Below are 16,344 nucleotides of genomic sequence, written 5' to 3'. Positions count from 1 at the left end.
CACAATCTTGTACCTTTGTACCGATTTTCAAAAACTTTTGCTTCAAATCAAAGTTTGTAGTGTTATGATTCTCCTCACAGCTGATTGGCTCGCTTCATGGCTTATAACAAAGACATTTTTGAAATCCCTATGGGAGAAATGAGTGGGAAAAAATACTTTCGAAACCAACGTCGCTGAAAAACTTTGTTTTTTCCAAGGACTACAGTCAGAGATCTCATTTATCGAACACTATCTTTCTTTATTATCTTTAAATTCTAAAAAAGGCAAATAGATAAATTATAATCTAATAAAACTAAATGGTGCAAATAAAGTGCAGCACATGCAATGACTGGGGAAACTTTAACCATTGAAAGAGTACTATGACAAAGATATCCCTGATTCTTTTCTCCCATGAATATATGATCGGATTGAAGAATAAAAGCTGTATCTTGTATATTTATGAGAGTAATATCACGCTCATAGCCATACAAAATGCCTCTATATCTATATCAGACGGACTGCAGCTTTATTTATGTGTGAAAAGATTTTTTTATCAATAAAATTTAAAATAAATTTCAATAGTTCATGCACTTTTCAAGTACTTCTTCATAAAAATGACTGAAATTTCAAAAGGTCAAATTCAAATACTTTAAACACCTTTTACGAACTCTGTTTAGACGAATAGAAATGCTCATGAAATTGTCACATGGTCAAAGTGTTGCAAAAGAAGTTACAATAATCCCAATTTGTTAACTAGTCATACAATATCTTTTTTTATACAGTGCTTCAGATTGTTTCAAAGCCGCTTCCCAGTAACAGTGATGCAAGCTTCATCAAATATGAGACATATTTACTTATTTCCTGCCGTAAAGCAGCTCTTAAAAGGCAATAGTGTCATTGTTCATCTCGAGTCAATTCAATTCAGTTTAATAATTCAGTGTCGATGTTGCAAAATTCGTCAAATATGAAACAAATTTGATTTACTTATAAAGCAGCTCTATAGAAGACAATAGTGTCATCATCTAGCTCAATTCAATTCAAGTTTTTGTGTGCGGAAGTACGGAGCCCCTAAAGGGACATGGTGATGGGGAAAAAATTAGATGTTGGATTCTCTCACAAATGTTTTGAGTGCGAATGCAAAAGATTTTGCGAGGGAATGCAAAAGCATTGAAACTACGGTTACACTTTATTTGAAGATGAAGTAGTTACATTGTAGAGTTACAGTTAGGGTTTGGTTTAGGGTTAGTTACTGGTAATTATGCATCATTTACTATTATTACATGTAGAAACGTGTAAATACATCACCTTAAAGTAAAGTGTTACTGGAAATACAGCTCTCAACCTGTGGCAAGAAACATAGTTTGTGACATGTGGACTTGAATGGATCATGATCTTGGCCATAATAAGAAAGCTGTCCATCCATTTATAAACTTCATTCTACAATCTTTAGTTGGCAAGAGAATTAAAATGCCTTTTATGAAGAGTGAAACCTGCAACTGAATCAAACATCTGGAAATAAAGCAAAACAATGAAGATCAAAAGTAATGAAGTTGTTTTCAGAGGCCATGTTGGTTATTTACAGCAATAATCTGACATGAATTAAATCTCAAACCGGTTATTTAACAGTTGTAATTAGTCATTAACAACAGTTCTATATTGTGGTTCGAATGACGGATATGCAATAAAGTTACTACGGGTTCGAGACAGTTGATTTCTCCAACGATGAGTTATACTGCGGTGGTTAAAGAGGGAGTTACGAGAAACGCAAACTGTGAATGTGGGATGTGTTTTGCATTTAGTGGTACTTTGCAATGGATGTCTGCCAGGTTAATGCTACTCTATGTTACTCATTTGTTGGGGAATTTATTGAATAATAACCATCACTGGTCACTTTAATAGCGCTGTCATCTTTAAGTGTTCTTTCCTGGTGACGGCCTTTTGTTGTTTTCAATTATTGTTGCATTCCCTTTTTACTGGAAATAAGGACCATGAAATGCAGCTGGTTTAACTTTCATTCACATAGTCATTAGCTTCAAAACAGACAGGTTTACCAAATGTGAGACTCCACAGAAGTATCATCTTTGAGTCACGACTACACCCAGTTTTTCCTCTTTCTTAAATGGGAACCTGATGCCACGAAGTTGACAGCTTTTTAGGATCAGTTTCAGTCCTCTCCCTCTCAGTTTGACATTTAGACAATCACCACAGCATCTGTGCGGACCATAGAAGATGTCATACATAGTTGTGTTGATTTAGCCACCCAGGACGAGGTTTTCGTGTCTCGATCATGGCTGTTTGTCTAACATTGATCTCTGTAATCGGATGCATGCATCTGTTGGATTTTCAGGTAGAAGCATCAACATGAAATCTGCTGGCATCATCGGAAGGAACGGACCTCAGTCCAAACAGCCGTTCCTGGTCGCTTTTTTCAAAGCCAGCGAGGTTCTGCTTCGTTCTGTGAGAGCAGCAGGAGGCAAGAGGAAGAGTCACAACAGAAACAAAAGCAAAGCACAACCCAAATCTTCACCAGCTCTTAAAAGTGGAGGTACAGTGCAGTTTTACAAACTTCAAAACAGTCAGAGTTGCCCGTTAAAGGTGCTGTGAGCAATGTTAGCCATTTCTCTAACTTCCACCAAACAAACCAGCTAAAGTTCACTCACTTACGTCTGATACATGTACACAACAAACCGGAAAGCAGTTTTTCGATCTCGCAACCTCTTGTCAGATTGTTAGATTTACCCAAGGAAGAGCAAGTAAGATTAATACGATAACACTTTATTTTACAGTTCTGTTCTGTGCTTATTGTACTTATGTACTTATTATAGTACAATAACTGGGTAATAACTAGTAAGTACTAACCCAGAACCTACCCCTAAACCAATGTAGTCACTTTATATTACCCATTGCTTTCTTAGTCAAGTCATCTTCATTTATATAGCGCTTTTAACAATGGAGATTGTTTCAAAGCAGCTTTACAGAGATAAACATTCAATTTACGGTAACAGAGATTGTTTTGGCTTTATAGCGATTTTTGAGTAATGTTATTTCCAGCTAAAGTTAGTTGTGATTGATTCACTTCCAGCAAAATGATCATTTGTTATTACATTAGGGCCCACTAAGACGACGGCGTTCTCTCTAAACATACTTTAAACGCGAACCTGTGACCTGATGGCGTTCACATGCGCATTAAGAATTGATTCTAGTTATATTCGTTTGAATATGTGTGCGCAGGTTTGTAATTTCCCTACAAACCATGTCTTAGGTAAGGACTAGGAGTTGCACAGAGTCAACATGTCACATGACGCATTAAACTTGGCGTCGACTAGTCGCTGATCATGTGATTTTGACACTAATAACACAGCCGCCTTGCAGAAGACCTTCAGACTGTTCTGACTTAGGGCCCTATTTTAACGATCTAAAACGCAAGTGTCAAGCGCAAAGCGCAAGTAACTTTGTGGGCGGATCTCGGCGCTGTTGCTATTTAACCGGCGGGATAAATGACTCTTACGCTCGACGCAAATCTAAAAGGGGTTGGTCTGAAGTAGCTTTATTATTCATAGGTGTGGTTTAGGCGTAACGGGAAACAAACCAATAAGAGCGTCATGTCACATTCCCTTTAAGAGCATGACGAACGAGGTGTGCTTGTTCCATGGCGCAATACTATTATAACGGCGCATTTACCAGCGCGCTTCAGAATCGGTTCACAGCCGAGGAGATCGATGTTCTCGTCAGGGCCGTAAAAGAAAGAGAAGTGACATTGGGGATGGGACAAACCCACCCAAGAGAGAATCATCTACAGTGTATGCGCGTTGTTCACAGTCTGTATTTTGGCCAAGCATGCGCGCTTAAAATAGCATCTGAATATACGCGTAACGCGCCACTGACTTTAGACTAGTTTTTTTCTGGTCAGTGGCGCAATTGTTGCACCTTTTAAACATTTATTCTTAGGAACTGAAACGTTCTAGCATATATTGCTTTCTGATTTTGAACTAAAACCCACAGCTTCACCATTAGAGGCGCTGACAGACAGGTAGGATTCATTCACACAGGCAATCACTCTCTCAATAATGCTCTCACTGATACTTTATCTGTATCTGATTTAGAATGAGCAGAAATCTGTGAGAAATATAATGACCCATAGACAAAATAACTGAAAAATAAGGTGTTATTATGTAGGCGCAATAGCGTTCTGACGTTTGGTGACCCGAGTCTCGGCTCGAGGTTCATGTTACCCAAGTCAACATTAAGTTTGTTCACAAACTTTAGCATCTAGTTGCAAATTCTGGCATGTTGCAAAGCATTCCCATCTCTTATGTTTTTATTAATGAGGTCATTAGTGATTAGCTGATATCGAATCAACTGAAAGTCGAATTTAAAAATCTGTGGTCATGCAACTCCTAGTAAGTGTACGCACTGTAAAATAAAGTGCAACCGTCAATGCAATGATCACTGGATTTTCAAAAATTTTTCAGGATAGTGGCTTTAAACAAACATCAATTCAACTAGAAATACCATTGTTGTTTTTTTAGCTGTCTGTGAAATAGTCTGTCTTATTTCTGGATGAACAGATATTCTGATCAAAACATCTACATACCCTTTCAGTCAGGGGTGTCAAACTGAAGGGCCACTGTCCTGTAGAGTTTATCTCCAGCCCTGATCGAACACCCCTGATCCAGCTAATCATTGTCTTCAGGTGTACACTTCTATGCAGGTGTTTTAGAGCTGGCTGGATCTACTGTATTTAACACGTGTTTTTTCAGTGAATGTGATTTCACCAAGTACAACATGTTCCAGGATCAACATCTTTGTTGATCCTGGAACAACCTTCCAGTCAACCACATTTTTAAAGGATAAGAAATCAGATTTGAGAAACAAGTTTACATGTCAAGTTTAGGCCTGCAACCAGGGTTCTACATCAGTGTTATCCACTTATCAGCATTTTCCTTTTTTTGGGTGCTTTCTGTATAACTTGTGGAGGATTTTGCACCATTATTTCAGTTATTTTTCCACACCAGTTGAATATAATGCTATCAAGTGTTTCAGATAAAACATGGTAAAAACACATTACTTGTGTCAGTCACGAGTATGGTTATTGTTTCTGAAGTGGGCAGTGCTTGGCCTGAATAAACTGCAATGCGGAAAAAGTCAGCAAACCATAATGCTCAAAATGACTGACGGGTAGAGTGCACCTCAATGTCTTCTGAATGCAGCTGGTTAGCGTCTCTTAACATTTTGTATCATTTAAATGGACAATGACTTCCCCAAAATCAGCTACTGTACAGAGCTCAATTTCATCTGCTGTCCCAGGAAGAAAAAGAGGGAAAATATGGCATAGTTAAAACATTCATCGATAAATAACATGCATACAATTTAAAACATCATACAATTCTAGTAATAATAATACAATTACAAGTAAGTTGCACTATGATATCTGAAAGACAATTAAAAAGTGCTCAACAGTATAACAGGTCACTAGAATGCAAGTTGTTAAATTATTACATGTTTTGGCTCATCTTTAGCCATATTTTTCAGATGCAACACATTGTGCAAAAGTGGGACACTTTCTAATGTTAGTTGGTAGCAATATAAAGCTTGTGGCTCTATTGCACTCCACAATCTTGAAGAAGCGCAACAATATCAACCCACTGTCAATTAGTTTGCCATTTACAAAGCTAAGGCCTTAGGGTTCAGTGATATCCAACGCCATCTCACGACCAATTCTTACGAATTTGTACGAGTGATTAAAAGGTGGCTAATTCGTACGACATCACTCGTACGAATTTGTACGATTTGTCTAAACTCACGTGATGGGTAGGTTTAGGGGCGGGGTCAGGGGTGGGTCATTCGTACGAATTCATACGAATTGGACAACTCGTAAAATATGTACGATTTAGCAAAAATCGTACGAGTGAGGTCGTACGAATTGTTACGAATTAGCCACCTCGTAAAATTCGTACGAATTGCCTTGAGATCGGGTTGTTGATATCGGTGAATTTTGAGTGATTTTTCTATTCTATGAAAAGAAAATCACCTACTGCATCTTTAATTTGCATTTAATAAGTAGCAGTTGTCAACATTTCTGTCCTTCATAGATGAGTCACTTGAAGAATGCATGTTGAGCTTACCTGATGTTTTCTGAATGTAGGGCTCTTTAATGCCATCAAATCACTGAGTATTTACTGCATTTAGAGTCTATATACAAAGACGTCCTGCCAGCTGCAAACGTACAGCACATTGAGCCCACACACACTCCTAGACTAAACAACACGACTACTTCAGTGTTTGAAGGCTCAACGTGTGTTTTGTTGCTGTTATCTAGATGAGAACACCAGTGAACAGAGGCAAGCCTGCAAGAAGCATGAACTTTACGTGAGCTTCCGCGACTTAGGATGGCAGGTAAGCGCATGTGGCGACTCGCAAGACATCAGTTACAGGACTGGTTAGTCCATGCAGCCAGAACACACACACCACTGTCTCTGTCTCGTTTCAGGATTGGATTATTGCTCCTGAGGGCTACGCAGCCTTTTATTGTGATGGAGAGTGTTCATTTCCACTGAACGCACATATGAACGCGACAAACCATGCGATTGTGCAGACCTTGGTAAGTGTCCGTTTTTTCATTATTTAACTCTTTCAGCCAGCGCCAACATTTTGAAACATTCTCACAATAGTTTCTATTTTGAAACATTCTCACAAAAGTTTCATTTTCATATTTTGTTGTTGGAATATCTGAACACGCAATATGTCAAAAGAAAGAACAGACCCTCTGCTTAAAAAAAAAAAAAAAAAAAGCTTTTTAATCAACACTTGAATGTGGGGTATTTTGAGCTGAGAAATCGTGTTTTTGTCAAAGACTACATCTGAATCGGATTCAGAACGATGATCAAAACACAGATGGAGTAGATGGAGTCCATCAACACCTCAAAGCTTCACAGTCCTAAAGCTCGTCCTGGATTTAAACACGGTTTAATGTTGATGATCGCGTTATTTTACATATGCATCTGCTTATATGCTATCTTCTTCTCTTGTGTTTTGATCAGGAGATTCTGCACTCTTTCAGTAGATGTGTAATAGCGCCTCCTACCGTATAACAGTGAAAACACAGAAAGCCGGAAAATTCCATCAATGGCAAGGAAGGAGTTAATATTTCTAGAATTGTTTGTAGTAGTTGTTCAAAAAATGAGCCACAGTTTTGTGCAAATAAATGCAAATTAGGCTTAAAAGTAACGCTTTACAATAAGGTCCCACTAAATTATGTTGGTTAATACATGAACAGTCACGGCGCAGGCATGGAAAGAGGAGCAGAGGATCTAAATTGCAGAAGATTTAGTTAATTTACTAAAACAAAGGCACTCCAGAAGGCAAAAAATAGCGTAACAGGTTCACACATGTGAAGACAATGCCGGACCAAGAGAGGAACCAAACTGAGGGCTTAAATACATGCATAAATGAGGAACCAAACAAGACTCAGGTAAACATAATCAATTAACCAATGAGTAACCATAGAAACCAGCATAAATGAGGAACCAAACAAGACTCAGGTAAACATAATCAATTAACCAATGAGTAACCATAGAAACCAGCATAAATGAGGAACCAAACAAGACTCAGGTAAACATAATCAATTAACCAATGAGTAACCATAGAAACCAGCATAAATGAGGAACCAAACAAGACTCAGGTAAACATAATCAATTAACCAATGAGTAACCATAGAAACCAGCAACGGGAGCAAAGGGAACAGGATCTAAACACAAGAAGGAAAGATGGCAACCAAAGGAAAAAACAACATATGAGTCCACACGAAGAAAGCAACCGATACATTAAATAACAATGAGCAATACATTTGTTACAGTATTAATTGATCTTGGTTAGCTTTAGTTTTAGTGTCAGGTTTGAAGGATATTATTGTTTGCTTGCTGTATGATAAACCATTTTTTTGTCCAGTCAAAAACCACTGGTTTTCATCCAACATATTATAGATCTCTTTCATTTTTTCCTTCACAGGTCCATCTAATGTTTCCTGATAATGTGCCAAAGCCTTGCTGTGCACCAACCAAACTGAATGCCATATCAGTGCTGTATTTTGATGACAGCTCAAATGTAATTCTGAAAAAGTACAGGAATATGGTGGTGAGGTCGTGTGGATGTCATTGAGGGCAGAGGAGCGTCTGTGTCATATTGCTGGAATAAATAACATATCAAAAGAAATAGTTTTTGACATTTGATGTACAGTATTATGTATATATTAGCTCACAATTCCTCTTATTTATTTGGCTTTGTTTTGTAATAACTTTTTTAAATGTGTGATGTAGATCAGTTAAAAGTTACCACTCTTACCATAGATCCATGGCTGATTGCTCTTTCTCTGAGAATATGTTAATGAGTTAGACCAGTTAGAGAGAGAGTCATAGACTAGAGGATCAAATATAAAATAATCTTTCTTTTGATCACATGTCATAAATTCATAAGCAACCACTCCAAAACAGAACTGCTGCTATTTTACAAAAGAAATCTAAAGGCCTTAAACCCTAATCACCTATTTACTTTTTTTTTTTTTGATGTGGAAAAAAGAGAACAGCCATATTGATTTAGCAAAAATAAATACATAAACAATAATTCTTTGTTAATAAAACGAGTGTAGTGTTGTTGTAAAAGCACTGAGTATGTCTATACATATTTCCTCAAATAGCCCAAAGTATTGCAGCCCACAACTGCTGATTTATACGAGTTTGCTTTAGATATCAGTGCGTGGGTTTTCCGAGCGAATATTCTTCCTCCTTATATACACTTGTATTAGTACTCTGAGTAATATATTTTTTCTTTTTGGGAAAATAATTGCATAATTATTTTAGAACCATGTTTGTATGTCATTAAATCTATTTTCAGATCTATTTGCGGTGTCTTTCTCTACCACAGGTGATTAATCATGTTTGTTGCAGGATTGACATGAATTTGCTGAAAAAAATTAAATAAACAACTGATGACTTTTTTTTTTTTTGCTCCATTTCTGCATTTGGGATCACCGATCACCGATTCTGACTTTTTATCTCACAATTGCGAGTTTATATCTCGCAATTCTGACTTTATACCGTATCTCACAATTGCGGGTAAAAAAAGTCAGAATTGTGAGATAAAAAGGTGCAGTTACCTTTTGTCTTTTGGGTAACACTTTACTTGAAGGGGTGTACATAAGACTGACATGACACCTTCATAACCATGACATGACATATGTCATGAATATGAAGTAGGGTTTATGCATGTTTATGACAACTGTCATTAAGTGTCTTTCGCTCAATAATGACATTTTGAATGCAAATATGACATTGTTTAAGATGTCTTTGTTATGACACCTTGACATAAACCATAACATCATAACCTGTCAGTGTCTTTGTCATGACAACTTGACATTAAATTAAATTAAACTGTCATATGGTTGGTTTTGACATTGGCTGTCATAAGGCCATTATAACTGTCATGAATATTTTTCGTGACCTCAACTACAGTGGTACACATTGAATTTGTCATTAAACAGTTATAATGGCTTCATGACAGCCAATGTCAAAACCAACCACCTGACAGTTTAATGTAATGTTAACCCATAAAGCTAAGTGGTTTCTTAAGTTTGATAATTAATCTGCTATGTCATGTTTATGACAGGTTGTGTTGTCTTAGTAATGTCAAGTTGTCATGACAAAGACATCTCAAACAATGTCATATTTGCATTAAAAATGTCATAATTGAGCGAATGACACTTAATGACAGTTGTCACAAACATGCATAAAACTTCCTTCATATTCATAACATGTGTCATGTCATGATTATGAAGGTGTCATGTTAGTCTTATGCACACCCCTTCAAGTAAAGTGTTACCCAGATCTGGAATTATATAAGCGTTTGCTTCATCCACCTCCTTTTCAAACCATGCACTTGTATAATGTGTCTGTTATGTAGCCTGTTATGTTGACTTGTGAGAAAACTAGAATGCAGGTTTGAAATAAACATCATCATCATCATCTTTGCATGCAAATCTATGCTGACCTTATCTGATCACAAAGATTTTTATGAAGTACAATTTTTGCTGAACGCCAGAAAACGGAATGACTGTACTTGACTTAATTGAAACCAGTGCTCAGGGTACCCAGACGTTATGTGGTCCCGATCTAAAAAGAGTGTTGACGTCCCATGAATAGCGGAGGCCACCTGCTAACCTCACTTCTAGCGGCGTGGATGATTTGCATTCCTGCGGCCCGCTGCCCTGCACGGTTACTCCCGCTGCTTCACAATCCCATCTACTGTTTAATATCATGGATTCCGTCCAATTCCACTAAATGTCTTCCTTTCTACAACAGCAGGCCCAGTATGAATGCTGCTATTTTAGGGAATCCTGTGCCAGTGAGCAGGCTCTCTTAGTATAAGCCCCGTGGCCACATGAAAGGGGACCGAGATGAAATTACTGTCCCGTTCCCTGCAGAGAGCGGCACACGTATGCACACAATTGATCAGACTGGGGCTCTTCAGGTTTTGCACACTAATATTCACGCTCTACATAAATAACATGATTAATATCAGACTGGTTTGTATACTTTCAGTCATGAAACTCTAACCTATAGCACTGATTGTTTCCTCTATTGCCGTGGATTAGCCAACCAGATGTACGAAACCATGTGGTTGTTCGCTAGCCTGCGATCGCCCATCATGAACACTTCTGTTGACCCCTCCTCCTCCCCAGCACCACCTGTAGATCTACTACTGGGGTTTATTATAGTCTTGCAAAAGCATGTCCTTTATGCATCTTATTTAATTCTTAATATAATAATAATACAAACAATACTCCAGGGCCAACAAAGAAACTCAGGACAGGAACATGGAACAGCAAACAGCAATAACGACTGACAAACAACAACTGAAGTACTGAGGTTTAAATAGACAGGGGCTGATGAGGGACAGGTGTTGGTGACTGATGTCATGGGAACTAATAAGGGTAACTATGGTGACAAACAAGCAATGCAAAACAGGAACACAGGAAGTGAACACAGAAACAACGGGGAACTAAGGCCCCGTTTACACGAGAACGATTCCGGGTGAAAACGTAAAAATATTTTATCGGATGTGCCTTTCGTTTACACGGCAACGGCGTTTGGGGGGCTTAAAAACGCAAAAAAGTGAAACCACCCTCCAGAGTGGAAATCTTAAAAACGCTCCACCGTCGCGTTCCCGTCTAAACGGTAAAAACGCAAATCTGCTCACGGTGGCTCTCGTCGCGTACGCGTTTACGTCACAGGCATGCGCCAGTACAGGAAAATAACAACCAACATGTCAGATTATTTCCATACGTCGGACCTTCAAGTTGCCCTAGCAGCTCTGAAAAACATACAAGAGTCTTTTCAGCAGTTGTACAAAATATTCTAAGATGTTGGTGTTGTTGTGTGGCAGTGCTTCACATCGCCACCTAGCCGCCTGGAGTGCACACTACATCGAATTTCACACACTTTTGCGTCACCGTATGCACGCGGATTTCCCAACCATAACGCTCGTCTAAACGCAGAATAAAAAGTGATAACGCAACGCCACTTTTGCGTTTTCTCTTCAGATCATTTCCGTGTAAACATAGCCTAAGAATATACTACATAAAACATAAAAGTCCTACAAATTACAAGACAGTACAGGGATCGTGACACTTAGATCTCGCACGCCAATACCAAGGATTTGGTTAAATAGTTCACTCTGAGAGCTGTCATGTTTGAAACATATTAACCCAATTGTTGTGTAATCATGTCGTGTCATGTAAACACATCAATGAATATCAATAACTAGTGGAACACATCAAATAAAATATTCTGTCTCATTATTTCTATAAAAAATGCCCTGGCTCTATGATTTTTCACAGCTGTCTGTGCCTCGGGTCATAGCTCGCATAATTACTTTCATTTGGACATGCACAGATTTCTATAACCAATGGATATTGTGGTAACAATTGACATGAACTTACAATGAACAAGACTTCTACAGCATTTATTAATCTTAGTAAATGTTAATTTCAACATTTACTAATACATTATTAAAATTAAAAGTTGTATTTGTTAACAAAATTAATTCATTGTGAACTAACATGAACTATAATATTTTTACTAACATTAACAAAGATTTATAAATGCTTTTAAAAAAATATGATAACATTTTCTTTTGATGGTCCACTTTAGACATCCTACTAACTGTAAGTAACTTGTCAACTAACTCTCATTAGAGTAAACCGTTAGGGTTAACAGAATAAGTTGACGTATTACTTCTAGAATGTCTGTTGTTAAGCATCAAAATAAAGTGTTAGCAGATATTAAGCAGTACTTCTATTAGTAGAATATATCTAAAGTGGACAATCGATATAAAGTGTTACCAAATATATTGTTAGCTAATGCATTACCTGTTAACAAATGAGTCCCTGAAGTGTTACCAGAATATCAACTGTTTATTTAAATCTGTGCATGTCCAAATGAAAGTAATTATGAGTGCTGAGACTCAAGGACAGCTGTGAGAAATCACAGACCAGGTCATTTTTAGAGCAAAAGCGAGACTATTTTTTTTAAACGCTTTCCCCCCCAGATTAAAGGCTTAACCCGACTATGGAACTTAATCGGAAAATGCTGTGCGTGTAAACATGCTTGATGAAATTGTTTAGGGTTTTATGTTTTTTTAACCATATAACCAGGGGACACCCACACCGCCCCACAAATCTGTGCCTCATACGCTTCGATTGCTCAAATAGCCACGCTGTTTCTGCTTTTCGAGTTCATTGTGGTAATGAACTTCATATGCTTGTTGTTTTGTGTTTTCAAAGGGGCGATCGTCAGTCATATCCATGTTACACTGCAATAAACGTTGGTATGCTTGAAACGAAACCACAACCTACACACGAAACGCTGCTAAAAATGCAGTTGTGTTGTTCCGTACACATTAAAATGATTAGGGATGTGTTTTATCTTGTTAGGTAAATATTTAGGACACTACACCCCAAGAGAACACAATCTCCACACGTGCAAAGCTTTGTTTAAATGAATGGAAAACACATGATTCTTAACCCATGTGACATTAGTAGAAATATGTGAAACACCTAAAGGCAGGGAAGAGTTTGTTTTGTGAATTTACACAGTAAAAAAACACGACTTTTTTCTTGTTCTGTTTGTGGACGATTAATGAAAACAAACAAACTGGTGGCACAAATAAATAAAATGTCAATCACTATCGTAAAGTATCAACGTTGTCATATTTATTTGTGAAATTCTTCTCCCATTACTTTACCCTATCCTAAGCTAGAACATTTTTCTTTTCTCTGGCCTCATGGTTTATTTGGACAGTGTCCGCTTGCAGTCGGCCCACAACGCTGCTGAAACTCGATCTAATCAAAATGTTTTCCAGTTTACTTTCTTCATCTTTCCACATACCCTTTTTCTAATTTGGCTTCAGTGGGTGGGCTTATTACAGCTCAATCAGACGTCCCTGAGCAAGTCAACCATCTGGGGCACATTTTTTACACGCTAGTTACCAGGACAAGGTCACGTTCTCTGTATTCTGAGTCCAGTGTTATTTGTATGTGTGTTTTGGTGTGAAAGAGGCGAGAGAAGACTACATTTGACCCCAGAAGTCTCGTTCAATCTGTGTAAGAAGAAACACCTGTATTCGCCAGCCTTTCATCCGCTGATTCCCAGTGATCGCTACAGACTGTGTGATTTCAGCAATCCTGTAAGATCATTACAAATCACACTGTACGACATGGATCTAATAAACTTGGGTACGACATGTACGTATACGAAGATGACACCTATTGAATCGTACACTGTAAAAAATAATCGTGATTTTAACGGTAAAAGCCTGTAAAAATGCTACAGTGCAAAACTGTTAATTGGTTAACAGAACATTTCCGTACTATATACGGTAAATAACTGTGATAGATCTCATGGTACATTTAATGTAATTTTACTGTAAAAAAACATTAAATTTACAGTTTTTGAAAGTGAAAAAGAACAACACATTGTATAATTTACAGTGAAAAACCCACAATTGCCTGTGTGTCACTTCACATTTTCCTCATAGGTTTCTTTTTTTTTTTTTTTTCTAATCAGTTATGTACATTAGGGTTTTATGTTACATTTAATGTTGTTAAATTAATGTTTATTGCATTTTTTTAATTTCATTTGTGTTACCATGATGGTGTTTAATGTTTGTGTGAATCACGCTGTGCAGCTTCTTTACATAAGTATTAACCTTCTTGTGGAAGAGCCGCTTTGATTGATCATGTGACTCTCATCACTCCTGTGATGATTACAATTACAATGGTACAAAACATATTAATACTTCAATAGGTTGAAAAATTAACATTATATCAGATAATGAAATACGGATTATTACTGTACATTTTAAGTTAAGTCTGTAAAACCAATAACGTTGCTACCGTATTTTTGACGGCAAAGTTCTGGCAACCACAGCTGCCGTTTTTTTACCGTAAAAATTACGGTTTTATTTTTTACAGTGTACGACGCAAGTTAGTATAGAAGAATAAAATGTCATCAGCATATGCTAGTGGTAAACAAATGCAAGATGAATCGCACTGTGTCAATTGTGGTTTTCATGTGCACTGAAAAAAAGAGGACGACGTGAAAAAGGAATATATATGGACGGGGTCATGGATTGGGAAAGGAGGCCAATCTTGCAAATGGAGCTTGAGGTAAGTAGTTTTAAGTTTTAGTCCCATGTTACACCAGTAATGTTTTCTTTTCTTCTAAGGCACGTTTATAAAAGCTACTTAAATTGAACTAAGGCCTAATCCTGACTTAATCTAAGCCCTGTCTGTGGAACTAGGCCTGTGTGTCTATGTTTAGCATTGCGCATTGAGAGTAAAGCCATGGCAGCGCAGACAAGAGTCCTTTCAGAAAGGGCAGGCAGACACAAATATTACCTCACATCCCATGTGGAAGGGTTCACGTTTTCCGCATTGTTTACTTTCCCGCTCATGCTCGTATGTGTTCAGCACACTGGAGTTGAGAAGGGACTTTCCATGGATTCTCTGTGTCATTCTTTAAAACTTGCATTCTTTATTTCACGCAAACTCTATTGAATTTGGTGGTTCACACTCAGCTGCGCTCTACATTTCATTCCAAGAGGGCCGTATATTATTTTGAAGTTAAAGCCGTCCGGCTGATTAATATTTGGTCTAAATACCTTAGCATGATCAGGAAAAGACCTTTTCTATAGAGAGTTACTTTTTCACACTTTAGCCGTTGGCAGCTGTTTTTTTTTTCTTTCATTTTTCACATCGCTCCTTTAAAAGGAGTGCTGAAATATATCTGAAACCTTTCTGAACTCATTGGATTTGTACTTTGTGTGGAGCGAGCCAGCAGGATCTCTCAATGGTGCAATTAAAAGTTCCAACCGATACATCTAGAAGCACATTAAAACATCTGTCCACATGTATCAATGTCAATGTGTGTTAACACAGTGTTCTAGCGAAGTAATCCGAAAGCAAACTATGCAGAATGTTATGGTCAATCTGTGATGTGGTGGACTCAGAAAGTTACATTTTATTAGGTTTTTCAGAACCAGCTGGACTTCAAACATGCTTGACAGGATCGAAAAAGAGCTTTTTTGGAAAGGTAAACCATATGGATGAACAGGTGAACACATTGTACTGTGATACAGACGTCCATTATCACAAATTATGTTGGGAAATTCAAAATTAATTTGATACCCATAACCAAAACTGCAGATATACTGTACAGATATTATATGAAATGATTAGTATTTGACTGTTTTGACCGCGCTAAGCCAATCAGCATTGACTACATTTGCCTGCATGATGTGATTATAATGGGGTTTTGGCAATTCTGCAATTAAACTTTACAGCATAAATACAATACTTCAATCAAACTAATGTGATAAAGCTCATAATCGTAGTAACCATAAATTACATTAAGATTTGTGGTGTAGGTACACTGATTTAGTAATAAACAATACACGCAAAATCTTGACGGATTTACAAACGGTTTGGTTTCTTACAAACGTTATTAACGTGGCTATAATTCTGGATGATTATTTATTTATACACTTATTATTCATAAGTATGCAGTGTCATAACTACATATCTGACGTTTATAACAAACCAAACCGTTTGAAAATCGGTTGGAAATTGAGCAAGTTATGGTTATTTAAAAAGTACATGCACCATTAAAACACAATGTTACGAGTGAGCGAGCTGACTGTGGCAAGATGGCCGCCAGGTGCGGATGTCGACCTCCATTGGCCAGCAGCGCGGACGAGACAACTAGCCTTTATTATGGATATCTATGAGTAACACACCTACTGTGTGTGAGGTCA

The 16,344-nt window shown here is 37.5% G+C and overlaps 1 protein-coding gene across 1 annotated transcript in view; it reads left to right on the top strand.

Moving 5' to 3' along the window:
• bmp5 (bone morphogenetic protein 5) overlaps positions 1-8,728 on the top strand; it is a 24,881-nt gene extending 16,153 nt beyond the window's left edge. Inside the window, exons 4-7 of the mRNA XM_056260173.1 lie at positions 2,327-2,524; positions 6,299-6,375; positions 6,470-6,580; positions 7,987-8,728. Of these exons, the coding sequence (XP_056116148.1) occupies positions 2,327-2,524; positions 6,299-6,375; positions 6,470-6,580; positions 7,987-8,136 (536 nt within the window). The 3' untranslated portion in view covers positions 8,137-8,728. The remainder of the gene's footprint in view (positions 1-2,326; positions 2,525-6,298; positions 6,376-6,469; positions 6,581-7,986) is intronic.
• The last annotated feature ends 7,616 nt before the right edge of the window (positions 8,729-16,344 follow it).

The sequence above is a fragment of the Rhinichthys klamathensis genome, unplaced genomic scaffold (assembly GCF_029890125.1).
Source record: "Rhinichthys klamathensis goyatoka isolate OS25496 unplaced genomic scaffold, OSU_Roscu_1.1 h1tg000174l_1, whole genome shotgun sequence".
Classification (NCBI taxonomy): Eukaryota; Metazoa; Chordata; class Actinopteri; order Cypriniformes; family Leuciscidae; genus Rhinichthys; species Rhinichthys klamathensis.
Note: the sequence above shows the minus strand (reverse complement) of the source record. Positions and strands in the feature narration are given on the sequence as shown.